At 45.7% G+C, this 27,558-nt stretch overlaps 1 protein-coding gene across 1 annotated transcript in view; it reads left to right on the plus strand.

Moving 5' to 3' along the window:
* LOC138664108 (zinc finger protein 605-like) overlaps nt 1-27,558 on the plus strand; it is a 224,247-nt gene that overhangs the window by 115,562 nt on the left and 81,127 nt on the right. Inside the window, exon 6 of the mRNA XM_069750535.1 lies at nt 13,216-13,297. Coding sequence (XP_069606636.1) covers nt 13,216-13,297 — 82 coding nt within the window. The remainder of the gene's footprint in view (nt 1-13,215; nt 13,298-27,558) is intronic.

Genomic DNA, 27,558 nt, shown 5'->3' on the forward strand with positions numbered 1-27,558 from the left:
ACCTTCCAATAAAGGACCAATGGGAAGCTGCTACCAAAGTTTTGCCCTTTCAGGACCTTCCTGGAGGACCAATGGGATGTGCTGCAGTACCTGAGCATGGGACCCTCGATCTCCAATGGGAGATCTTGCCCTGGGCATGCTCAGAAAGAGAAAAGCAGGACTTAGCCCCAAAAGCATCTGCTCGCCGCTGCCCAACACTGACTTCAATGGCAGAAGCAGGAAAAGCAGCAGTAACTCTTTGTACAGAGTGAGACTGAGCAAGATGCTGGGACCGACGTCTCTGCTGAGCAGACTCCACTGCGGCTGGATAAGAATGGGAGACCGTAGCGGAGATGGCTCGAGATTCCCCTTGTGCAGAAGCGGCAACTCGACACCTAACATCTTGTATTCCTTTAATAGGATAGTGAAGATCAGTTGATGTTACATTTCCTTTCTGAGAGAAAGCATGCAAAATAGGAATTTAAAAGTTTGGCCTCCTCAACATCCTTTCTTACCATTTCATCATTTTCAATCTGTAAAAATCCTATAGCCTCTTTGACTTTTATTTTACTTTTGACATATCCCTAAAATACTTTTTTATTGTTTTTGACGTCTCTTGCAAGCCTTAATTCATTGTCAGCTTTAGATAAACTGATTCGTGCCCTGCAGGTTCTTCTGACAGTATTATATTCTTCTTTAGATATGCCTCTCTCTTTCCATTTCGTAAATATTTCTTCCTTTTTAGCATGATAAGTTCTGTGTTCATCCATTCTTGTTTTCTTAAATGCTTTGTATTCTTGCCTCTTTTTGGAATTGTTAACGATTGTGCTTTGAGAATCTCATTTTTCAAGATTTCCCATCCTTCCTGGACATTTTTGTCCTTAAGGATATCCAGCCATTGGATCCCTCCGATTCTGTGAGTCCCTTAAAATCTGCCTTTATGAAATCTAACCTTGAAGTCTGAGTCTTCACAGGTCTTCCTCCACTAGTTATCCAAAACTCTAAAATAGCGTGGTCGCTGTCTCCTTGGGTCCCAGCTACTCTTACCTCCTCAACCATTTCCTCCCTAATTATAAGGATTAGATCCAAGGTAGCAGATCCCATTATTTTTTCCCCTACCTTTTGGGAGATAAAGTTGTCAGCAAGAGAGGATAAGAATTTGCTTGACCTGTTAGTTTTGCTTGAGAGATATTCCCAACAAATGTCTGGCTAGTTGAAATCTCCCATGACCACTATGTCATATTTTTTGGAGAACTTGGCCATTCGATGCACAAAGAGTTCATCCATATCTTCAGCTTGCACAGGCGGCCTATAGTAAATGCCTACAATGGTGTCCTTTCCGTTGTTCTCTCCTTGTATTCTTACCCAAACAGTTTCCACAGAACTCCCAGTCTCTGAAGCTTCAATCTCTGTGCAGATATACGCTTTTCTAACATACAATGCAACACCTCCTCCTCGTTTATCAAGTCTGTTTCTTGCAAATAATTTGTATCCTTCTAGCCTTGTATTCCAATCATGTATATCGTCCCACCACGTTTCAGTGATTCCAATTACATCATATTTCTTCTGTGTTAGTAGTTCCAATTCCCCTTGTTTGTTGCCCATGCTTTGTGCATTTGTATAGAAACATTTTAGTTTGTGACTGGTTTCTGTTCCTCCAATATTTGTATTATTTAGATTTTTTTCTTTCTTCTTCCTTTCCTCTTTTAATAGCAGAGTTCTCAATAGTATTTGTCAGATAATTTTTTATTCTGGCCTTTTGCTTCCCTTCCCACATTGTTCTAGTTTAAAGCTCTTCTGATAAGTGTAACAAGGCGACTTCTAAATATAAGGTGCAACCCATCTCTAGCATTGATACGTTTGGGGAAGCCAGGATTTTGACCCACCGGTCACCTGAGCCTCATGGATACGTTTGGGGAAGCCAGGATTTTGACCTGAGGCTTACGTGGCTCCATGGAGACATTTGGAGAAGCCAGGTTGTGAGCCTCAGGTCACCTGGTCATGTACCTCAATGGTCTGAAGGCTTCCTAAGTTTGTTGAAACCTCCTCTCTGTGGGTATCACACAGCTGCTCTAATCAATGCGAGTCAGCAAAAGGGTGAGACTTCATAATTTTGTACCTTCTTGGGTATTTTGCTGGGACTGTTCAGTATATTATTGCTTGTTTTGTGGTGTGTCGTCTAAGTAATATTATGCCCATGGTCAAAGGAGATCGGGCGTTCAGAGGTATGAGCCCTGGTTCATGTGGTTTCAGACCAGTGGACTAGAGCATCCACTGAATCCCCATGTCTGCATATCAACCTTCTCGATTTCATCTATGGACTGGCCTGGTCTTCCTGAAGTTCCCAAGCTGGATAATGTTCCCCAACCCCAGAGAGAACCACAGCAAAGACCCAGAGAAGAATTCAGAACATGGAGTGGCAGGGAAATTGCTCCAATTCCCCAAGAATTATCATTTTTACCTTTTCTCTTTTTATTCTGCACACCTGAAAAGCTGAGACAAGCATATATAAATGCTGTTTTAATGTTATCCAATTCAGTTTATATAGTACGGTATTCAGTTTCTATGGTAATTTTTGCTAATATCATTGTTAGTACAATAATACAGCTAACATACTTATACATTCTTTAAAAAAAAAAAAAAAAAGGCTTGGGGGACTGATTCTTGCACCGGGGAGGGTGTAATCTCCCATAGATAGTCTACTTCCTTTTAGGGGATCTAAATTCAGTGAGTCAGGTGTAAACAATACCTCACCCCTTTCTTCCCTTTTTGTTACACTAGAGGTGTCTTCTGGCCCTTAGAGCCCTTCCGAAGCCAGTCGACCACTCCTAATTACATCAGCTTGGACCTTCTTTTTCCCATCCCTTCATGTTTTGCTTCATTCTCCCACCCCACCTCTTTTTCTCTTCTACTTGTAGCCACGTTCCCCATTCTTTCCTTTACCTTCTATTGTCATGATATGGGATCAATTGAACTCCGCTTGCTTAATGCAAGAGGTTTTAACACACCACAGAAGCGATCACAAATTCTTTATACCATACATAGACAAAGAGAGGAAATCCTATTTTTGTAAGAAACACATTCCAAGACAGGACACATACCCATCGTGAAAGACAGGTATTTCACTTACTGGTCTCACATCACCAACCTGGAGTCACGTTCCATAGATTTGTCACTGAGCACACAGGACAATCATCTGACAGGCAGAGGAGCCGTGTGCCAACAACCAACAAGTGACAGAACTCAGCGCTGTGCCGGAGACTGAGGAGACAAGACTGATGAAACTGAGGAGACAGAGAGGAATGAGGAGACTGTTGCTGTACTGACCAGTGCATGGGGTTCAGCCAGGACCGCGCTGTGTAGGCTCCGCACCCACAGAAAGCCGCATCGAGTGTCTGTGGAACTGAATACGAACTTAACCTCACAACGAGCAAATTGTCTGGTTCACAAACAGCATCGGGAGAATCTTCTAGAAGGTTTCTGAAAGGTTTTCTTTTGGATTTCATTTATAAAGTATATTTGAAACTTTATTAAAAAATCACTTGTCCTACATTATTATTAAGTAAAAATGATAACGACGGTTACACTTTACATTCACACAGAATCTCCTGATCCCCAAGCGGCAAGAATCTGAGCCTGACTGCGCGATAAGCTCCGGAGCTTCAGAGACCATAGATAGAAGAGGACGGAGACGATACAGAGACCTGGAAAATCCAGTGCGGCCCACGGCGAGATTCTCCCCACCCACTCCAGATGATTGACAGGTCTAGCCCCAGGTGTACATAGCACACGGCTCCGCTCTGTACACCTCATACACGGCTCCGCTCCATATACCTCATATACACGCGGCTCCGCTCCGTACACCTCATTCACACACGGCTCTGCTACATCCACCCTGTAAACCCATCCTGACCCCACACAGAAACTTCCCTTCATCTAGCACCATAACAACCAGCACAGCAGAGTCCTGCATACACTGAGGCCCCTGATCATGTGACCCCTGACTCCTCCCCTCCTGTGACCTCATCACAGGTCCTGTGCGCACAGAACAGCCATATATGTGGTGTGCGGCTCTGCAGGTGGAGGTAGGTGCTGGAGATTCCCCATTACTGGGCGCAGGGGACATTAACCCTCTCAGTGCTGAGCCGGTGATAAATCTCTGTATATGACTTTAATGGGACTGTGTGTTATACCGGGGGCAGGACGGGGCCATGACTGGATGTAGTGATCATGTGACGCCGGTAACCGCTCCGGAGATTTCTTACATGGGATCTTTATGATGTTACATCATCATCTTCTCCCCATTCAGGTCCCTACAATATCGGATCCTCTCAGTGGAGATCTTCTATATAAGAGAATTCTCCTGAGTGACCCTACAAGGATGGATAGGGACAGGGACAAGATGGCGGAGAGGATATTACACCTCACCCTAGAGATCCTCTTCCGGCTTACTGGAGAGGTGAGAGATTCTGATGACGTCACATTCCATCATTCTTATCTATGGGAATAACAGATGGACAGAACTGGAGAGGTGAGGACTCTGGAAATGTCTGTAGTGAGGTTTATTAATGTCTCTCCATTCTCCATAACCAGGATTACACAGTAGTGAAGAAGACCTCTAGTGAGCGCTGTCAGGCCCCTGTGTCTGAGGGATGGGGAAGACCCCTGAGCCCAATCACAGGGCCTCCACCTCACCCCCTGATACATGAGGACATCAATGACCAGAAGATTCTAGAACTCGCCTACAAGATGATTGAGCTTCTGACTGGAGAGGTGACACTGCTGAGAATGCTGGGACATTATACAGTAACGCTATGGAGGGATCGGGGGATGACGGTATCATTGTATGTGTCAGGTTCCTATAAGGTGTCAGGATGTCACCATCTATTTCTCCATGGAGGAGTGGGAGTATTTAGAAGGACATAAAGATCTGTACAAGGACGTCATGATGGAGGTTCCCCAGCCCCTCACATCACCAGGTAATAGACAGGACTAAATACACACGGCCTATAATTATCTGTATGTAAAGAATGAATTCAGTCCCTGTATGTGTTTCCTACAGATCCATACAGTAAGAGGACAACACCAGAGAGATGTCCGCGTCCTCTTCTCCCACAGGACTATAAACACGAAAATCTCGATGTTCCTCAGGATCATCAGGTAGGTGGAGAGAAGGTGTCATGAGATCTCCCCTATGATGTGTAGAAGGCTGTGAAGGTCTTGTGTTCAGTCTTGTTTTAGCCACCAGTTTTATATACTGAACTAGCTATTGAACCTGTACTACGCCCGGGTGGCGATCATTTATATTGGTATATGGTCTCCATCCTGGTATGTGCTGCTCCCATCTTGCTCCCCCATCCTGTCATGTGCTGCTCCTTCCTGCATCCCCATCCTGTCATGTGCTGCTCAATCCTGCGCCCCCATCCTGGCATGTGCTGCTCCAACCTGCATCCCCATCCTGTCATGTGCTGCTCCAACCTGCGTCCCCATCCTGTCATGTGCTGCTCCATCCTGCGTCCTCATCCTGTCATGTGCTCCCATCCTGCGCCCCCATCTTGTCATGTGGTGCTCCCATCGTGCGCAACCATTCTGTCATGTGCTGCTCCCATCCTGTGCCCCCATTCTGTTGTAATGTGCTGCACCCATTTTGCCTGTTCCTGTTTCCATTCTGCCATATGTTGCTCCCATCTTTTTCCGGCTATCTTGCCTGAGCGCGGCTATCTTGCCTGAGCGCAGCTATCCTGCCTGAGCGCAGCTATACTGAATGCAGTTGAACTGCCTGAGCGCGTCTGTACTGCCTGAGTGCGGCTTTACTAAGCGCGGCTGTACTGCCTGAGTGCGGCTTTACTGAGCGCGGCTGTACTGCCTGAGTGCGGCTATACTGAGCGCGGCTGTACTGCCTGAGTGCGGCTATACTGAGCGCGCCTGTACTGCCTGAGTGCGGCTATACAGAGCACGGCTGTACTGCCTGAGTGCGGCTATACTGAGCGCGGCTGTACTGCCTGAGTGCAGCTATACTGAGCGCGGCTGTACTGCCTGACTGCGGCTATACTAAGCGCAGCCGTACTGCATGAGTGCAGCTATACTGAGCGCGGCTGTACTGCATGAGTGCGGCTATACTGAGAGTGGCTGTACTGCATGAGTGCTGCTATACTGAGCGCGGCTGTACTGCCTGAGTGCGGCTGAGTGTGGCTGTACTGCCTGAGTGCGACTATACTGAGCGTGGCTGTACTGCATGAGTGCGGCTATACTGAGAGCGGCTGTACTGCATGAGTGCTGCTATACTGAGCGCGGCTGTAGTGCCCCAGTGCGGCTGTACTGTGAGTGGTTGTACTGCCTGAATGCGGCTATACTGAGCGCGGCTGTACTGCCTGAGTGCGGCTATACTGAGCGCGGCTGTACTGCCTGAGTGCGGTTGAGTGTGGCTGTACTGCCTGAGTGCGGTTGAGTGTGGCTGTACTGCCTCAGTGCAGCTATACTGAGCGTGGCTGTACTGCATGAGTTCGACTATACTGAGCGCGGCTGTATTAAGTGCAGTTGAACTGCCTGAGCGCGGCTGTACTGCCTGAGTGCGGCTTTACTGAGTGCGGCTATACTGAGCGCGCCTGTACTGCCTGAGTGCGGCTATACAGAGCACGGCTATACTGCCTGAGTGCGGCTATACTGAGCGCGGCTGTACTGCCTGAGTGCAGCTATACTGAGCGCGGCTGTACTGCCTGACTGCGGCTGTACTGCCTGAGTACGGCTGAGTGTGGCTGTACTGCCTGAGTGCGGCTATACTGAGCGTGGCTGTACTGCATGTGGCTGTACTATGTGAGTGCGGCTGAGTGTGGCTGTACTGCCTGACTGCGGCTATACTGAGCGCGGCTGTACAGCCTGAGTACGGCTGAGTGTGGCTGTACTGCCTGAGTGCGGCTATACTGAGTGTGGCTGTACTGCATGTGGCTGTACTGTGTGAGTGCAGCTGAGTGTGGCTGTACTGTGTGAGTGCGGCTGAGTGTGGCTGTACTGTGTGAATGCGGGTGAGTGTGGCTGTACTGCATGAGTGTGGCTGTACTTACTGCCTGAGTGCGGCGCTGGCTATAATGGATACTCCGCCCACTTGTGTCACTGGTCACATGCTGGTGACATCATCGAAGGTCCTGGAGCTCCGCTGGGCTCTACATCTACCCTGACCGGAGCTGCAGAGCATGGAGCCCCCCATGGCCGCTATATTATGGGGGATACACGGGTGTGTGGAGCCCCCCTGGCCGGTATATTGGTGGGGAGATAAGTAAGATCGGCTGCGTCACTCTGGTCCAGACTGCGCAGGCGCGGTGCGTCGCGCTTGCGCAGTCTATAAAGGCTTTGGACAGAGTGACGCTCCCACCGTTATATTATAGATGGCCAATTTATTAGAGGTACCAACACTTTCTTACCGTTACTTTGTTGTATAGAGATTAGACCTGTAACCCTGGAGTGTAATATAAAATGAAGTGATCATTTTTCAGTGTGAAACCTCATTACACTGGGAGTATAGAGCATTTCAACTAGGTAACTTTTGAAAAACTCTCAACCTCAAGAGATTTTTTATCAAAAGTACTGAGAATGTTGTGATTGAGGAAGAAAATACAATGAAATTGGATCCTGTGAACGTTAGTGACTTGTCGAGGAAGTTATTAATAATTGTGCTGAGGAGCAGGTAGTTCAGTCTTGTAAGTTTTAACTGAATACAGAACTGGAGTCCAACTAACGTGTTTGAATACAATCATTGGTCCTTAGCACAGGTGGGATATAACACCAGATGACCAGTTCCAGTGCCGCCATTAACTGAGTCAAATAGAAAAAAAAACTTAATTGAGTAAAAATGATATCACTGAGCAGTGGAAAACATTGTGCAGTCAGATGACTCCAGATTTCTGTTACACCGCGCTGATTAGTGGGTCAGAATTTCATGCACGCAGCAGGAATCCATGTCTCCTTTATGTCAGGTGTCATCATTTCAGGCTAGTGGAGGTAGAGTAAGGGTGGGGGATGTTTTCTTGGCTCATGCTGGATCCTTTCTTATCTGTGGATAGATGTTTGGACATTAGGGCTTAAGGTACCATTACTCTAAACGACTTACCAACGATCACGACCAGCGATACGACCTGGCCGTGATCGTTGGTAAGTCGTTGTGTGGTCGCTGGGGAGCTGTCACAGACAGCTCTCTCCGGCGACCAACGATCAGGGGAACGACTTCGGCATCATTGAAACTGTCTTTAACGATGCCGAAGTCCCCCGGTAACCAGGGTAAACATCGGGTTACTAAGTGCAGGGCCGCGCTTAGTAACCCGATATTTATCCTGGTTACCATTGTAAAAGTAAAAAAAAAAAACAGTATGTACTCACATTCCGATGTCTGTCACGTCCCCCGCCGTCAGCTTCCCGCACTGACTGTGTCAGCGCCGGTCGCAAAGCAGAGCACAGCGGTGACGTCACCGCTGTGCTCTGCTTTACGGCCGGCGCTGACAGTCAGTGCAGGGAAGCTGACGACCGGGGACGTGACAGACATCGGAATGTGAGTATGTACTGTTTTTTTTTTTTTTTACTTTTACAATGGTAATTAGGGTAAATATCGGGTTACTAAGCGCGGCCCTGCACTTAGTAACCCGATATTTACCCTGGTTGCAAGTGAACACATCGCTGGATCAGCGTCACACACGCCGATCCAGCGATGACAGCGGGTGATCAGCGACCAAAAAAAGGTCCTGATCATTCCCCAGCGACCAACGATCTCCCAGCAGGGGCCTGATCGTTGGTCGCTGTCACACATAACGAGATCGTTAGCGGGATCGTTGCTACGTCACAAAAAGCGTGACGTTGCAACGATATTGTTAATGAAATCGTTATGTGTGAAGGTACCTTTACATAAGCATTTTGACCAATTAAGTTCATCACTTCATGGCAGCTGTTTACCCTTCAGTAGAAGGACAATGCACAATGTCGCAATGGTCTACTAATGGATTGATTCCAGGAACATTACAGAGTTTGTCTATTGCTTCCCCGGCTTTCATAGTCCTCATGTTTTAATCCTATAGAGAGTCTCTTGGTAAAACAGACTGTTCACAACATGTCAGTTTCTCCATCTTATTTTGCACCAACTGTAAGAAGCTATCCTATCGGGATGGGCCACTGTTTCCTGCACAATTACTTCTTCATCTAGTGGAATCTATTACAAGATGAATATCTGAGGTTCTGAAAACAAACAGTCAGTAGACGGGTGTCTCTAATAATGTGGCCATTCAGTGTATGTTTTATATCTGGTGGAGATGACAGGATAAAGCTGATCATAGACATTAAATGTTATCTGGATCTTATCACCATTTTCTGGTTATGGAGACTGCTGGTTAGAAATAGGTGTGACGGGGTGTACGGCAGAGCAAGAAGGGACAACAGGCCAAGGGATGATTCCACAGATTTATTATCAAGAACGCTGGAACAACACATGCAGGTAGATCTACAAAGTCCACAATTAGTCCAGTGGAACAGGTTCGGGGGCACCTCCCGATAATCCTTGTGCCAGGTAACAAAGCAATAGTCCACAATTAGTCCAAGGGATCCCAAAACAATCTCATGAACGACGAGATATGTCCTCAGCTCAAGTCTCGCCCCGTTCGCTTCCGCAGTCCCAGATGGACATGGGGTCTTGCCTCAGCTAAGAATCCCCACTCCTTCTCCTTCAAGGATCAACTCACATCTGATTTCAAAATAAGAATGGATTGTCTGAGCTCCTGGGATCCGCCCATGAAGGGGGGTAGGGGTCACACCTTCTATTCAATGGTTGGGTCCACCAGAAGATTCTAGACTGGTGGGCTCCGCTTAATCTATGTAGTATGTACATTTGACTAGCCACCTGCTGTGAGGAAGAATGGCTATTCCTCCACTAGTGATGTTGACAAAGCTTAATTACATTAGAGCTTAGGGCTGCAAGTATTGGGGGAAGGAGACATATTGTTACAGGTGAACTCCCAGCACAAGAGAATACATAAATTACAGCTAATAGAAACCAGAGAACAGTTACATACATCAAATGGCGTATTATTCAAATACAGGACAGGGCAAAAGTACATATCATGACAATCCCTTCCCCTCCCAATTTGTGTACGTACCAGGGACCTCTACAGGTCGCTGGTTAAGTACACACAGGCAGAGCGTAACTTGCATGTGGCTTCATGCAGCCACGAATTGGCATCGTAGCTCTCCCACATCATTGCCCAGGAGAACATCTGCAGGCAGACCACCCATCACCCCAACCACACATCGCCTGACCCCAAAACCAAAGTTCAGATCCACAGTGGCTTTGGGAATAGTCCTCCATTGTCCACCAGCCAGTTCAATGACAATCCCAGGTCCTCGATGGATTGCCTCAGGCCGAACCACTCGGGGATCAGCCAGTGTGAGGAAAGCCCCTGAGTCACAAAATCCAATAAGTCTCTGTCCATCCAGCACGACCTCCTGCAAGTGCTTACCTCGATGAGCAGAAGTCGTCATAGCTGCGGGTCGCACACCATAAACTCCTAGTGGTGCAACATGGGTGGGTGAGGCACTAGGCCAGTCCTCACGTAGTGGTGACACGTCGTCCTCCATGGCACTTGGGTGTACATAATTAATAATACGACTGGGTACAGGATTAATCCTCATTTGAACAGCTGGGCAGGAGGCTTGCAGATGCCCCGGCTGTCCACATCGATAGCATCTCTGCTGGGTCTCACTCCATCCAAGGAGTCCTCTTGGGCGAGGGGTAAGGGAACCTGGAGGCCGGCTCCTGCCTGAAGGTGCTGTAGGGGTTTGAGGACGACTTCTCCATGAGCTGGCTGGGCATGAGGCCTGCAGATGCCCCAGATGCCCACAACCATAACACCTGCGCTCTGCTACTTCCTCTCCTCGTCGTATTCCAGAAAACGCAGTATAAGCAACTGGAGGCACTTTGGCACGGGTATCAGCATGAGGTGGTGGCTTAGAGGAACGGGGAACAATGGGGACAAAAGAACAGGGGGCCACCGGTGTTGTGAAGCTGGTAGGCCTCTCTCCATCCTCCAACAGAACCCTCCACTGAGGCTTGATGGTGAGAGCCTCATCAGCTAGAGCTGCAGCTTCCTCCACAGTGGCTGGTCTCCTCTCACGCACCCATTCCCGGATCTCAGCAGGGCACTTGAAGTAAAACTGCTCTTTTAGGATAACCTGGAGGAAGGTCTCCCAGGTTAAGGCCTCCTCTGCCTCCAGCCAGCGATGACATATTTGTTTGAGTCTGTAGGCATACATCTTGAAAGACACTTCCTCATCACAGGCTAAAGTACGGAACTAAGTCCTGTAAGTGTCTGGGGTAACAGCATAATGTTCTAGAATAGTCCGTTTAATCTCCACATACTCACAGTTCCCCTGAGGGTCCATAGCTCTATAGGCTGCGGCAGCTCCACCCTCTAAGAGCCCCACCAGATGTCGGACTCGGTCCCTTTCCGGGACTTCCATTAATCGACACTGATGCTCAAAGTCCTGGAAGAAGCCCTCAATGTCGCCTGCAGCCTCATTAAAGGGCTTGAAGTCTTTGCGGGACACTCTGGGGAGTTCCCTCATGGTGGGTGCTGGGGTTACAGTCTGTCTGGAGCTTCTAGCTGCTTCCAAAGCGATCTGCCTCTCCAGCAATGCCATCTCCTGAGCTCTGTCCTCGGCTCTGTGAATGGCCTTCCTCTCCTCGGCTCTGTGAATGGCCTTCCTCTCCTGAGCTCTGTGAATGGCCTCCCTCTCCTCGGCTCTGTGAATGGCCTCCCTCTCCTGAGCTCTGTGAATGGCCTCCCTCTTATCGTCTATGGTGGCCTCTTCTCCCAGCAATGCCAACTCCTCCTCGTACCACACAACCCACTGACTTTTTTGGGTATTTACCTCCGGCTGCAGTCTTTCCTCCATTTGCTGCGAGGGTCCTTCCTCAGCGTCATCTTGCAGGCGAACTCCTTCCAAAGCCTCAATAAGCTGCTCCTTGGAGAGTCCCTTAAAACGGACTCCTACTTCACGGGCCTTTGATTGTAGGCTCCCCAAAGTCCAGTTCTTGTACTCTGCGGTGTTGGTTCCCGATGTTGGGCCATTGTCCTCCATTCCTTCTGCTCTGATCCCACCGCTTGCCACCAGTTTGTGACTGGGTGTACGGCAGAGCAAGAAGGGACAACAGGCCAAGGGATGATTCCACAGATTTATTATCAAGAACGCTGGAACAACACATGCAGGTAGATCTACAGAGTCCACAATTAGTCCAGTGGAACAGGTTCGGGGGCACCTCCCGATAATCCTTGTGCCAGGTAACAAAGCAATAGTCCACAATTAGTCCAAGGGATCCCAAAACAATCTCACGAATGACGAGATATGTCCTCAGCTCAAGTCTCGCCCCGTTCGCTTCCGCAGTCCCAGATGGACATGGGGTCTTGCCTCAGCTAAGAATCCCCACTCCTTCTCCTTCAAGGATCAACTCACATCTGATCTCAAAATAAGAATGGATTGTCTGAGCTCCTGGGATCCGCCCATGAAGGGGGGTAGGGGTCACACCTTCTATTCAATGGTTGAGTCCACCAGAAGATTCTAGACTGGTGGGCTCCGCTTAATCTATGTAGTATGTACATTTGACTAGCCACCTGCTGTGAGGAAGAATGGCTATTCCTCCACTAGTGATGTTGACAAAGCTTAATTACATTAGAGCTTAGGGCTGCAAGTATTGGGGGAAGGAGACATATTGTTACAGGTGAACTCCCAGCACAAGAGAATACATAGATTACAGCTAATAGAAACCAGAGAACAGTTACATACATCAAATGGCGTATTATTCAAATACAGGACAGGGCAAAAGTACATATCATGACAATCGGATCCAATAGGTTAGATTTATACAGGAGACCTGCAGCTATGTGATAATTACTGCTGTCATTTTTTTATTTAATTTATGATCTTACACTATGGCTGGTCCAAACAACGAAAGCAATTGTTACCATGCACCTCTGGTGTCTCCCCTTTTCCTCATAGATTGTAAGCTTGCGAGCAGGGCCCTCATTCCTCTTGGTATCTATTTTGAACTGATTTTTGTTATGCTGTAATGTCTATTGTCTGTACAAATCCCCTTTATAATTTGTAAAGCGCTGCGGAATATGTTGGCGCTATATAAATAAAATTATTATTATTATGATCTTTTTTGTTCTTCTGAATCATTTGATACAACTTCTCCATCTGTTTCAGGGTAAAGATCTGACCCATATTACAGAGACATATTTGAGGGTTGATGAGCGGTGTAAAGAGGAGATTCCTACAGATAATACAGGTGAGTGTTTTTTTTGGTTATAATCAGCGGCAGAAACGCACGTCGGGGTTGGCTCAATCCCAGAGTGAACACACCTCCATTATGGGTATTTATTTATGCGCCATGATTGTGCATATAATATATGATTATTCTTGTGACATGTTCAAACATTTCATCTCTTGCACACATCTGGTCAGTTTATATTATCTGTATTGCGGCACATGTTACTGTATTACATTATATGATGATCTACTGAAGATCTTTGCAATGTCTGGTATTACCCTGTTTTTTGTAAACCTACTACCATCGATTTTGTTTTCATTCCTCATTTTTGTACAATCATGTTCTTATATTCTGACATCTTGCCTCTGGTGATTTGTTTTCCATCCACGTGATTCATTTTTATTACTCTATATTTTACATGTGTGATAAAAGATATAGATAGTTTAATTCACTATTTAACTTATCTAGTATCAATCTTTTTTTTAGGTTTGAGTTGTGTAATCATGTCACTTTTTTGGTACTATGTGTGCATATCAGCCACTTACCCTTTTTTGCTGTTTTTGTTTTTGCCACTTTTGATGCAGAAAACATACTTCTGTATTCACAGTCCTGTTTAATACAAGACACTCAGTGGATGTCTCTTAACCCCTTTACCCCTGAGGGTGGTTTGCATGTTAATGACCGGGCCAATTTTTACAATTCTGACCACTGTCCGGATCCTGGTGATTCGGATAATGTTTCCTCAAGACATATTGTACATCATGATAGTGGTAAAATTTCTTTGATATAACTTGCATTTCTTTGTGAAAAAAATGGAAATTTGGCGAAAATTTCGCAATTTTCCAATTTTGAATTTTCATGCCCTTAAAGGGCAACTGTCACCTCCTCCAGCCGTTATAAACTAAAAGAGCCACCTTGTGCAGCAGTAATAGTGCATTCTAACAAGGGGACTCTTAGTTTTTGGTGCATGTATTCCCAAAATAAAGCGTTTTATTACTTCTCCAAAGTACCTGTCTGTATCCAGGGAGGCAGGTCCTCACCATCTATATGGCGGTATTATGTGAGAAGCCTATGGTGGTATGTGAGAACACTGGCGGTATTATGTGTGATCGATATGGCGGTATGTGAGAACACTGGCGGTATTATGTGTGATCTATATGGCGGTATGTGAGAACACTGGCGGTATTATGTGTGATCTATATGGTGGTATTATGTGAGAACTGTATGACAGTATTGTGTGATCTATTTGATAGTATTGTGTGTGATCTATATGGCGGTATTATGTGAGAACACTATGGCAGTATTATCTTCAGAAAGCGGACCCATTCTATGGTGGTTCTGGCTGAGCACCTGCACGCGGGTCTGGGGTAATAGAGGGGACAGCATGACCTCCAGTTAGGTGCAGTCAGGGGAAGGCTGGTGAGGCAGCTGAAGAGAGGGGTCTCATTTTTATCGTTACTATATGGCTACATTTCCTTCCCAGCGTCACCCCGGACTGCGCCTGTCGCCTCGCTTTCACACATTGCCAGGACAGGATGGAGAAGACAGGATCTGAGGAGGGGAACATAGTAACATAGTAACATAGTTAGTAAGGCCGAAAAAAGACATTTGTCCATCCAGTTCAGCCTATATTCCATCATAATAAATACCCAGATCTACGTCCTTCTACAGAACCTAATAATTGTATGATACAATATTGTTCTGCTCCAGGAAGACATCCAGGCCTCTCTTGAACCCCTCGACTGAGTTCGCCATCACCACCTCCTCAGGCAAGCAATTCCAGATTCTCACTGCCCTAACAGTAAAGAATCCTCTTCTATGTTGGTGGAAAAACCTTCTCTCCTCCAGACGCAAAGAATGCCCCCTTGTGCCCGTCACCTTCCTTGGTATAAACAGATCCTCAGCGAGATATTTGTATTGTCCCCTTATATACTTATACATGGTTATTAGATCGCCCCTCAGTCGTCTTTTTTCTAGACTAAATAATCCTAATTTCGCTAATCTATCTGGGTATTGTAGTTCTCCCATCCCCTTTATTAATTTTGTTGCCCTCCTTTGTACTCTCTCTAGTTCCATTATATCCTTCCTGAGCACCGGTGCCCAAAACTGGACACAGTACTCCATGTGCGGTCTAACTAGGGATTTGTACAGAGGCAGTATAATGCTCTCATCATGTGTATCCAGACCTCTTTTAATGCACCCCATGATCCTGTTTGCCTTGGCAGCTGCTGCCTGGCACTGGCTGCTCCAGGTAAGTTTATCATTAACTAGGATCCCCAAGTCCTTCTCCCTGTCAGATTTACCCAGTGGTTTCCCGTTCAGTGTGTAATGGTGATATTGATTCCCTCTTCCCATGTGTATAACCTTACATTTATCATTGTTAAACCTCATCTGCCACCTTTCAGCCCAAGTTTCCAACTTATCCAGATCCATCTGTAGCAGAATACTATCTTCTCTTGTATTAACTGCTTTACATAGTTTTGTATCATCTGCAAATATCGATATTTTACTGTGTAAACCTTCTACCAGATCATTAATGAATATGTTGAAGAGAACAGGTCCCAATACTGACCCCTGCGGTACCCCACTGGTCACAGCGACCCAGTTAGAGACTATACCATTTATAACCACCCTCTGCTTTCTATCACTAAGCCAGTTACTAACCCATTTACACACATTTTCCCCCAGACCAAGCATTCTCATTTTGTGTACCAACCTCTTGTGCGGCACGGTATCAAACGCTTTGGAAAAATCGAGATATACCACGTCCAATGACTCACCGTGGTCCAGTCTATAGCTTACCTCTTCATAAAAACTGATTAGATTGGTTTGACAGGAGCGATTTCTCATAAACCCATGCTGATATGGAGTTAAACAGTTATTCTCATTGAGATAATCCAGAATAACATCCCTCAGAAACCCTTCAAATATTTTACCAACAATAGAGGTTAGACTTACTGGCCTATAATTTCCAGGTTCACTTTTAGAGCCCTTTTTGAATATTGGCACCACATTTGCTATGCGCCAGTCCTGCGGAACAGACCCTGTCGCTATAGAGTCACTAAAAATAAGAAATAATGGTTTATCTATTACATTACTTAGTTCTCTTAGTACTCGTGGGTGTATGCCATCCGGACCCGGAGATTTATCTATTTTAATCTTATTTAGCCGGTTTCGCACCTCTTCTTGGGTTAGATTGGTGACTCTTAATATAGGGTTTTCATTGTTTCTTGGGATTTCACCTAGCATTTCATTTTCCACCGTGAATACCGTGGAGAAGAAGGTGTTTAATATGTTAGCTTTTTCCTCGTCATCTACAACCATTCTTTCCTCACTATTTTTTAAGGGGCCTACATTTTCAGTTTTTATTCTTTTACTATTGATATAGTTGAAGAACAGTTTGGGATTAGTTTTACTCTCCTTAGCAATGTGCTTCTCTGTTTCCTTTTTGGCAGCTTTAATTAGTTTTTTAGATAAAGTATTTTTCTCCCTATAGTTTTTTAGAGCTTCAATGGTGCCATCCTGCTTTAGTAGTGCAAATGCTTTCTTTTTACTGTTAATTGCCTGTCTTACTTCTTTGTTTAGCCACATTGGGTTTTTCCTATTTCTAGTCCTTTTATTCCCACAAGGTATAAACCGCTTACACTGCCTATTTAGGATGTTCTTAAACATTTCCCATTTATTATCTGTATTCTCATTTCTGAGGATATTGTCCCAGTCTACCAGATTAAGGGCATCTCTAAGCTGTTCAAACTTTGCCTTCCTAAAGTTCAATGTTTTTGTGACTCCCTGACAAGTCCCCCTAGTGAAAGACAGGTGAAACTGCACAATATTGTGGTCGCTATTTCCTAAATGCCCAACCACCTGCAGATTTGTTATTCTGTCAGGTCTATTAGATAGTATTAGGTCTAAAAGTGCTGCTCCTCTGGTTGGATTCTGCACCAATTGTGAAAGATAATTTTTCTTGGTTATTAGCAGAAACCTGTTGCCTTTATGGGTTTCACAGGTTTCTGTTTCCCAGTTAATATCCGGGTAGTTAAAGTCCCCCATAACCAGGACCTCATTATGGGTTGCAGCTTCATCTATCTGCTTTAGAAGTAGACTTTCCATGCTTTCTGTTATATTTGGGGGTTTGTAACAGACCCCAATGAGAATTTTGTTACCATTTTTCCCTCCATGAATTTCAACCTCCATGAATGGGGTCTGTATGCAAAGTCTGGATCAGATCAGGCCGTCAATCCGCAGAAATGTTTCCTGGATTTCTGTGGAGCAGACGGTCCATCCATGTGTATAAAAGACAGCGCTCTATGTACAATCCCTGGCTGCTCCGCACACCGAACAGGGGGCCCCCATAGACAAGCACACTGCTCTCCTGAAATACTCTGTGCTGCTGTCACCCTGCTCCCTCCACCATATATCTCCCAGAATCCTTGCTGCCTGCCATCCTTGGTGACTGTCTACTTGTCAGTATAAGGCTGCCTTCACACTATCAGTATTTGGTCAGTATTTTACCTCAGTATTTGTAAGCCAAAACCAGGAGTGGGTGATAAATGCAGAAGTGGTGCATATGTTTCTATTATACTTTTCCTCTAATTGTTCCACTCCTGGTTTTGGCTTACAAATACTGAGGTAAAATACTGACCACATACTGCTAGTGTGACGGCAGCCATACTCTGCAGTCACCAACAAAATGGCTGCTCACTGGGTTCCTGAATATCATCCTCTCTAATCCCTTAGCAAACACCCAGAAGGGGAGGAGAGGAGACATCACACGTCAGCAGACTCCGCCCATAATTACTGCAGTGCTGTAATGTGAGCTAGTTGTACACTAGGTTTTTCTGAAATTTCAGCAGCTGCTCCCCCTAGTGTTTAAAAGTGGAAATTCCAAAACTTTTCAAATTATTTTTCATATTTTACTAAATTATAAACAAATGATAATATTTTTTAAGAAAATGTAATCATTAATCATTAAAATTTTTTTTGATGGCACCTTCCCTTTAACCCCTTCACCCCGAAGCCTGTTTTCACCTAAGTGACAGGGCCAATTTTTACAATTATGACCACTGTCACTATATGAGGTAATAACTCTGAAACGCTTCAACGGATCCTGGCGATTCTGACATTGTTTTCTCGTGACATATTGTACTTCATGATAGTGGTAAAATTTATTTGATATTACCTTCGTTTATTTGTGAAAAAAACAGAAATTTGGCGAAAATTTTGAAAATTTAGCAATTTTCAAACTTTGAATTTTTATACCCTTGCATTAGAGACTCATATCGCACAAATTAGTTAATAAATAACATTTCCCACATGTCTACTTTACATCAGCAACATTTTGGAACCAATTTTTTTTTTCTTAGGGAGTTATAAGGGTTAAAAGTTAAACAGCGATTTCTCATTTTTTCAACAACTTTTATAAAACCATTTTTTGTAGGGACCACATCATATTTGAAGTCACTTTGAGAGGCTTATAGGATTTAAAATACCCAAAAGTGACACCATTCTAAAAACTACACCCCCCGAGGTACTCAAAACCACATTCAAGAAGTTTATTAACCCTTCAGGTGCTTCACAGGAATTAACAGAATGTGGAAGGAAAAAAATAACATTTAACTTTTTTTTCCACATAATGATCTTTTAGCAACATTTTTTTTATTTTCACAAGGGTAAAAGAAGAAAATGGACCACGAAAGTTGTTGTGCAATTCCTTCTGAATACACTGATACCCCATATGTGGGGGGAAAACCACTGTTTGGGCACACTACAGGAGCGCCATTTGACTTTTACAAACCAAAATTGGCTGGAATTGAGATTGGACACCATGTCCCGTTTGGAGAGCCCCTGATGTGCCTAAACAGTGGAAAATCGCCACAAGTGACCCCATTTTGGAAACTAGACCCTTCAAGGAACTTATCTAGCTATGTGGTGAGCACTTTGAACCCCCAGGTGCTTCACAGAAGTTTAGAACGTAGAGGCGTGAAAATAAAAATTCACATTTTTTCCCCAAAAATGATCTTTTAACAACAATTTTTTTATCTTCACAAGTGTAAAAGGAGAAAATGGACCACTAGAGTTGTTGACCAATTTATCCTGAATACACTGATACCCCATATGTGGGGGAAAACCACTGTTTGGGCACACGGCAGGGCTCGGAAGGGAAGGAGCGCCTTTTGACTTTTACAAACCAAAATTGGCTGGAATTGAGATCGGACACCATGTCCCGTTTGGAGAGCCCCTGATGTGCCTAAACAGTGGAAAACCGCCACAAGTGACCCCATTTTGGAAACTAGACCCTTCAAGGAACTTATCTAGCTATGTGATGAGCACCGTGAACCTCCAAGTGCCTCACCAAAAATTATAACGATGAGTCGTAAAAAAAAATAGAACACATTTTTTCCACAAAAATGATCTTTAGCAAGGTTTTTTTTGTTTTCCCAAGGGTTATAGGACAAAATAGAAAGAAAAAAATGTTGTGCAATTTTTCACGAGTACGCCGATACCCCATATGTGGGGAAAAACCACTGTTTGTGCGCATGGCAGAGCTCAGAAGGGAAGGAGCACCATTTGGAATGCAGACTTAGATGGATTGGTCTGCAGGCATCACGTTGCATTTGCAGAGCCCCTGATGTACCTAAACAGTGGAAATCCTCCACAAGTGACCCCATTTTGAAAACTGGACCTCCCAAGGAATTTATTTAGATATGTGGTGAGCACCGTAAACCTCCAAGTGCCTCACTCCACAAGTGACCCCATTTTGAAAACTGGACCTCCCAAGGAATTTATTTAGATATGTGGTGAGCACCGTAAACCTCCAAGTGCCTCACTCCACAAGTGACCCCATTTTGAAAACTGGACCTCCCAAGGAATTTATTTAGATATGTGGTGAGCACCGTAAACCTCCAAGTGCCTCACTCCACAAGTGACCCCATTTTGAAAACTGGACCTCCCAAGGAATTTATTTAGATATGTGGTGAGCACCGTAAACCTCCAAGTGCCTCACTCCACAAGTGACACCATTTTGAAAACTGGACCTCCCAAGGAATTTATTTAGATATGTGGTGAGCACCGTAAACCTCCAAGTGCCTCACTCCACAAGTGACCCCATGTTGGAAACTACACAGTGTGTTGTGTCAACAGGGTATAAACTAATTTTTATTAATTTGTGGACGTGTGGTATGCTTTGAAGCAATCCTTAATGCAAAGGCCAGGTTTCTCAGGGCAGGTTTCACAATGGTAAATTGTGTCCTTTCGGATTCCCCTCTTGGAACATACTCTGCACCGTTTTTGTGATCGTCCTGTCCTCGCTGTTTGGGGAACCTGTCCTGGGAAATGTTGACCTTGGACAATACGGGCACTATCAGATTCAGAAGTACTGGGACCCTCACCTCCCTGCGTGCCAAACATTAGGGCCTTGATGACTACCTCCTGAAACTGAAGGAAGGTCCCCGTATTGCCTGCAGATCGGGACAACACAAAAGCATTGTACAGTGCCATCTGTACAATGTGCACGGCCAATTTTTTGTACCATACGTAAGCTTTTCGCATGGCACTGTATGGTTGGAGGACCTGATCTGAGAGATCCACACCCCCCATGTACCGATTGTAATCCAGGATACAATCTGGCTTTGGGACTTGTGTTGTGGTCCCACGAACAGTGACAAGGGTGCTGTTGTCACGGTGTATGGTGGTCAGGATAAGAACATCCCTTTTGTCCTTATACTTGACCACCAGCATGTTGTCGCTGCATTTGGCTCTGCTTTCCCCTTTTCTCAGCGTTTGCCCAATTAGCGGCTTAGGGAGGCCTCGCTGATTTTTTCGCACGGTGCCACATGCAGCTGTACCTCTGGCAGAGAGGGCCTTGAAGAGTGGGATGCTGGTGTAAAAGTTGTCAATATAAAGATGATAACCCTTATCCAGCAGTGGGTGCAGCAATTCCCACACAATTTTCCCACTCACCCCCAGGATGGGGGGCATTCAGGGGGGTTAATCTGGGTGTCCTTACCCTCGTACACCATAAATCTGTGGGTGTACCCTGAGGTACTCTCGCACAGTTTGTACAGCTTTATTCCGTACCTGGACCTCTTACTGGGCAGGTACTGTCGGAATTTTAGCCTCCCTTTGAAATGAACAAGAGATTCATCAATAGCGATGTCCCTCTGGGGTGTGTACGCCTCAGCAAATTTTCTGCTGAAGTGTTCAACCACTGGACGAATTTTATATAGACGATCAAAGTTTGGATCGTCTCGGGGAGGACACTGCGCATTATCACTGAAATGCAAAAAATTTTGGATCGCTTCAAATCGTGTCCTTTTCATGGCCATGCGGAATACCGGTGTACTGTAGAGAATGTCAGTACTCCAGTATTGCCGAAGCTTTGGCTTTTTGATTAGGCCCATATGCAGCACAATTCCCCAAAATGTCATCATCTCTGCTGCATTTACGGGGGTCCATCTGGCATAAGATGACGTGGGATTTTGGGTAAAAAATTGTTGGGCATACAGGTTCGTCTGGGCCACCATAATATTTATTATTTCCTCACTGAAAAAGAATTTGAAGAAGTCAATTTCAGTGAGGCCAGTCGTGTCAAACTGGATTCCTGAGCTGCTGCTGAAATCCGGAATGACGGGCTGAAAATTTTCCGGGGGTGCAATCCATACGGGATCGATTGCTGCAGGAGTTGCCTGGGTCCTACAGCACCTTGTTAGGGGTCTTTCCTCACCAGATGAGGAGGAGGAGGAGGAATAGAGGAATGTGGGATCTTCCTCACTGGCTGAATCCGTGTCGGACGCAAGGATGGCGTAAGCCTCCTCTGGTGAATAGCGCCTTGTTGACGAATGGGCCATTTTTTTTTTCCCCAAACCCTGGGTATGTGTGTGTAAGTGGTGCTTTTACACGTGTAATGTGTGGGGCTTGTGTATAGGGTACTCTTTATTAAAACCAATCAGGGAGAAAAAACAAGTAGTGAGAAAAAATGTAGAAGAAACAAGAAAAAAAGATGAAAAGAAAAATCAATGTAAAAAAATAAGTTTGTATAAAAAAAAAAGTATAAATTTACCCTACGCAACTAAATATTTTTTTTACAAAAGAAAAGCGAACGCCACTAACAGTGTGACGTACGCTCCCCTAATGCACTAGAGATTATCCGGCGATAGCAGATTTTTTTTATGCACAAGACGCTACCTCCCTACCTATAAAACTCAGTACGATTTTTTTTTTTCTAAAAGATGATCGGTCGTCACTAACGCTGTGACGCTGGCTACACTAACACGCTACCACTAAACTACTCTGTACAATTTTTTTTTTCTCTAAAAAAAAAAAGACCGGTCGTCACGAACGCTGTGACACCAGCTAATCTACGTCTAAGACTACACTGTACTAACTACTCTTATATTTTTGTAAAAGAAAAAAAATCGGACGTTGCTTAGACTTCGAAGTCCGTTACACTAACTAGCTAAAAAATAAAAGTCCTGTAGCGCAGTCTCTGATCAGCAGCGATACTGATCAAAGAGCTGCGGACACAGGAAGAGCACGAATGCTCTGCACGGGACGCCGCGCACAGGAAAAAAAGCGCAAAAAAGTGCGCAAAAAATTGAATTGGAGGGGGGTACTTGAACAGGGATGGAGGGACGTCACCAAACACTGACGCCGGCTACGCTACCATGTTACGTCTAAAACTACACTGTACTAACTACAATTTTTTTTCTAAAAAAAAAAAAAACAGACGTCGCTTAGACTGCAATGTCCGCTACACTAACTAAAAAAAAAAAAAGTCCTGTGGCGCAGTCTCTGATCAGCAGCGATACTGATCAGAGCGCTGCGGACACAGGAAGAGCACGAATGCTCTGCGCGGGACTCCGCGCACAGGAAAAAAAGCGCAAAAAAGTGCGCAAAAAAATTCAATTGGAGGGTGGGGGAGGGAGGGGGTACTGGAACAGGGATGGGGGATGGGAAAGGGGTGGGGGAGGTGCTGCTGCTGCTGTGATCACAGGAGTCACACAGCAGGCAGATGGCAGCAGATAGCACACAGCACGGAGCACAAGATGGAGCAGGAGCACAAGCTGGAGGCAGGAGATCGCAGGGAGGATCGCACTGGCCACCAAAGGATTCTCTATCTCAGGTGACACAGAGGGGCTTAGACCACCGCTCTGCAAGCCAAATCTGAGAGAAAGATGGTGTGCAGGGCGGTGATCGGTATTTTAAATTAACCCCTTTGGCGTAGATTGGCTAGAAGCTTTTGTTCAGCCAATCAGCGCCATAGGGGTTAATCAGGTGAGGTGACGTGTGAATCACCCCACCTACTGTGACGGCTGTGATTGGTGCGACGTCACACAGCATCAATCACAGCCTGTCACATGCTTTTTTTTTTTTTTTTTTAAACTTTATTGTCACATCGCTGTGATTGGCTGGTCAGAATTGACCAGCCAATCACAGCGATCGCTGATGCGGGGGGGCGGTGCAGGCACCCGGGGCTGCGTGCAGGGATTGTCTGCTGTCAGGAACAGCAGACACCGGAACCCGATCACCGCGCGATGCCGCGCGGTGACCGGAAAATGGCGGCGCCGTACTAGTACTGCGGCTGGCACTAATGCAGTGCCGGCAGCGCAGTACTAGTACGGCGCATGGCGCGAAGGGGTTAATAGCCCCGTTCTGGCTGAAGAGGCCTTGGTTTTCTTGGATGATGAGGATGTCCATCTCCGACCCTTGAGTACTCCCAGACCTCCTAAACCTTGTCTCCCAGGGTCCAGTTCATCATCCGCAGGTTGCAAGTTTACACTTGACAGCCTGGCATTTGAAAAGGAGTTACTAGAAAACAGAGGATTTTCTCCGGGGCTGGTATCTACACTACTCCAAAGTAGGAAACCAATTAAAACCAGGCAGTACGGGAAAATATGGAAAAAATTCCTATCATCCTCGGGCACCAAAATAGATGAGGGAGTCCCTCTTAAAGCCATACTAGAATTCCTGCAAAATGGGTTAAAAATTGGTCTGGCCACAAGCACCCTGAAAGACCATGTAGCAGCTTTGGGAGCTCTATTCAACTACGATTTGGAGGGGAATCGGTGGGTTTCCAGGTTCATCAGGGTAGCCGGTAGATCGAGACCTCTTCCTGTAAGGAACACCCCTCGGTGGCATTTAAATTTAGTCCTTAAAGCCCTGACTAAACCTCCATTTGAACACTTGGCGGATAGCCCATTAAAAATCTTATCCCTCAAAACATCTCTGCTGGTCGAGCTCACCTCTGCACGTAGAGTTAGCGACATGCAGGCTCTATCTGCTAACCCCCCTTTCACTCAATTCGTTGATGATAGGGTTGTTCTCAAAACAGATCCTTCGTATCTCTCAAAAGTAGCATCCCGATTCCATAGGACACAAGAGATATCTCTTCCCTCCTTTTGTCCTAACCCCAAAAACAAGGAGAAAGAGTCCTTACATACATTGGATGTTAGGAGATGCCTGATGCATTACATAGAAGCGACCAGAGAGAGTAGGGAGGACGGCTCTCTTTTTGTGTGCTTTCAGGGTCCCCGGAAGGAGAAAAAAGCCTCCAAAGGCAATTTGGCAAGATGGATCACGGACGCCATCAGCCTATCGCACTCATTAAGTGGCGTACCCACCCCAGGAAATGTCAAAGCTCACTCAACGAGAGCAGTTGCATTCTCATGGGCGGAGAAGGTAGGAGCCTTAATCGATCAGGTTTGTAGAGCTGCTACCTGGTCTTCACCATCTACAATCTATAAGCACTATAGATTGGACCTTATCTCCTCTTCGGACCTTACCTTCGGTAAAAGGGTTCTGGAAGCGGTGGTCCCTCCCTAAATGTACAATCTCTGCAATTCTCTCCGTGGTGCCGTCATGGGCATCAGAGAAAAATTTAGTTCTTACCGATAACGGTATTTCTCTGAGCCCATAACGGCACCCGTACATTCCCTCCCTTCACTTATGGGTGTGCACATTAATATAGTGCCCTATGCCAATTATCTAAATAGTCACGCGGTATCTCAATTAAGTTTTCAAGTAATGTTAAAATTAAGACTATTCCTTAGTCTCCCATCTTTCTCTAGTAAACAACGGATGCGGGAGAGAGGTACCGCCTTTTTATCTGTAGGTTTTCTGTCCTTGGTAGGCGGATCCCCTCTCTCCGTGGTGCTGTCATGGGTTCAGAGAAATACTGTTATCAGTAAGAACTATATTTTTCCCACATGTCTACTTAACATAAGCACAATTTTGGAACCAATTTTTTTTTTTTTATAGGAATTTATAAGGGTTAAAATTTAAACAGCGATTTCTCATTTTTACAACTTTTTTTTTTTTTTGGGGACCACATCACATTTTAAGTCACTTTGAGTGATCTATATGATAGAAAATACCCAAAATTGACACAATTCTAAAAACTGCTCCCCTCAAGGTGCTCAAAACCACATTCAAGATGTTTATTAACCCTTCAGGTGCTTCACAAGAATTTTTGGAATGTTTAAAAAAAAAAAAAAAAAATGAACATTTAACTTTTTTTCACAAAAAATTTACTTTAGATCCAATTTTTTTTATTTGACCAAGGGTAACAGGAGAAATTGAACCCCAATAATTATTGTTCAATTTGGCCTGAGAACACAGATACCCCATATGTGGGAGTAAACCACTGTTTGGGCGCATGGCAGAGCTCTGAAGGGAAGGATCGCCGTTTGACTTTTTCAACACAAAATTGGCTGGAATTGATATCAGATGCCATGTCGCATTTGGAGAGCCCCTGATGTGCCTAAACAGTGGAAACCCCCCACAAGTGACACCATTTTGGAAACTAGACCCCTACCAAGGAACTTATCTAGATGTGTGGTGAGCACTTTGAACCCCCCAAGTGCCTCACAGACGTTTATAACGTAGAGCCGTTAAAATAGGAAAATATGATTTTTTTTTTTTTTATCACCACAACAGCACCCTACTGAGACAGGTGATCCGCCCACCAGTACAGGGAACCTACAGGTTAAAAGGGGGTGGTCCCCCTCGCTTCCTCAGTTGGTTTCCTGTTTTGATGGGAACCTGTGGAAGATATTGAACCTGTGTGCAATCAGCCTCTGTGTGGTGAGAATGGCAGAGCCTGGGATGCCTGAAGCAGCATCGTGGGTGCTCTGCCTGTTCAGGCCCCTCCTCATCCGACATGGCTGTCGTGATCCCAGGGCCTGGGTAGTGCCGCCCTGGGCCACGTGGGTGCGGCACAGGTAGAGGTGAGCTTCCTGTGTTCCATTCGGTGAGGGATCGGCCGTCCGGCACCGCGTGGAGGCCGTTCCAGATCAGGCCTCCATGCATACAAGGTGACGCGCCCGTGAACCGGAAATGCTTGTACTTAACTTCCGGAGGGACCGGAGAGGTGCATTGTGGATGGGAAAGTGAAAGGGCATGACATACAGCAGCAGTGTGCCGGTAGCATGTCTTCCCCCAGAGATGTGGGTTTTATCTCCCACTATACCACTTTGGACAGATGTAGTGGGTCTCACGTGGGAGACAGACTAGCCCAGGGGAAGTGGTCGACCAGGAAAGCACAGGGTTCCTCAAACCTGAAAGAATTAGGGCGGTAAAGTATTCACTTTTCGAGTTTCTACCGATTCTGCTGTGCACACATGTACGAGTACACACCGACAACACTACAGTGGTAGCCTATTTGAATCGGCAGGGGGGGACAAGGTCACAGTCACTAATGACCACCTCAGACGACACTCACCCTGGCCGAAGATCACCTCCTCTCCCTGTCGGCACATCATATCAGAGGGGAACATAATATTTAGGCAGACTATCTGTCGTCACTCCTTACGCCAGGGGGAATGGTCCCTAGACCGATGGGTGTTCAGGCAGATAGTAAGGTTATGGGCCCTCCCAGACATAGACGTTTTTGCTACAAGAAGCAGGTCAGTAGGTTTGCGTCCATACATGCGTCAGACCAGCCAGAGGTGGTAGACTCTCTTCAAGTCCGGTGGGATTATACTCTGGCATTCTACGCATTCCCTCCGATGTGTCTGATACCGCTAGTACTCAGGAAAATCAGAGACAAGAAAGCAAGTGTAGTCTTGGTCGCCCCCTTCTGGCCCAGGAGGCCTTAGTTTTCTTGGCTTAGGGCGATGTCCGTGACTGACCCTTGGGTACTGCCATCGACCCCGGGGCTTCTCTCTCAGGACCCATTCTGTCATCCCCAGATGGAAGGTCTCCACTTGGCGACGTGGAGTTTGAGAGGGAGCTGCTGAGGCGTAGAGGGTTTTCATAAGCCCTAATCACCTCCTTACTAAAGA

Source organism: Ranitomeya imitator, chromosome 2 (assembly GCF_032444005.1).
Source record: "Ranitomeya imitator isolate aRanImi1 chromosome 2, aRanImi1.pri, whole genome shotgun sequence".
In the NCBI taxonomy this organism is placed as follows: domain Eukaryota; kingdom Metazoa; phylum Chordata; class Amphibia; order Anura; family Dendrobatidae; genus Ranitomeya; species Ranitomeya imitator.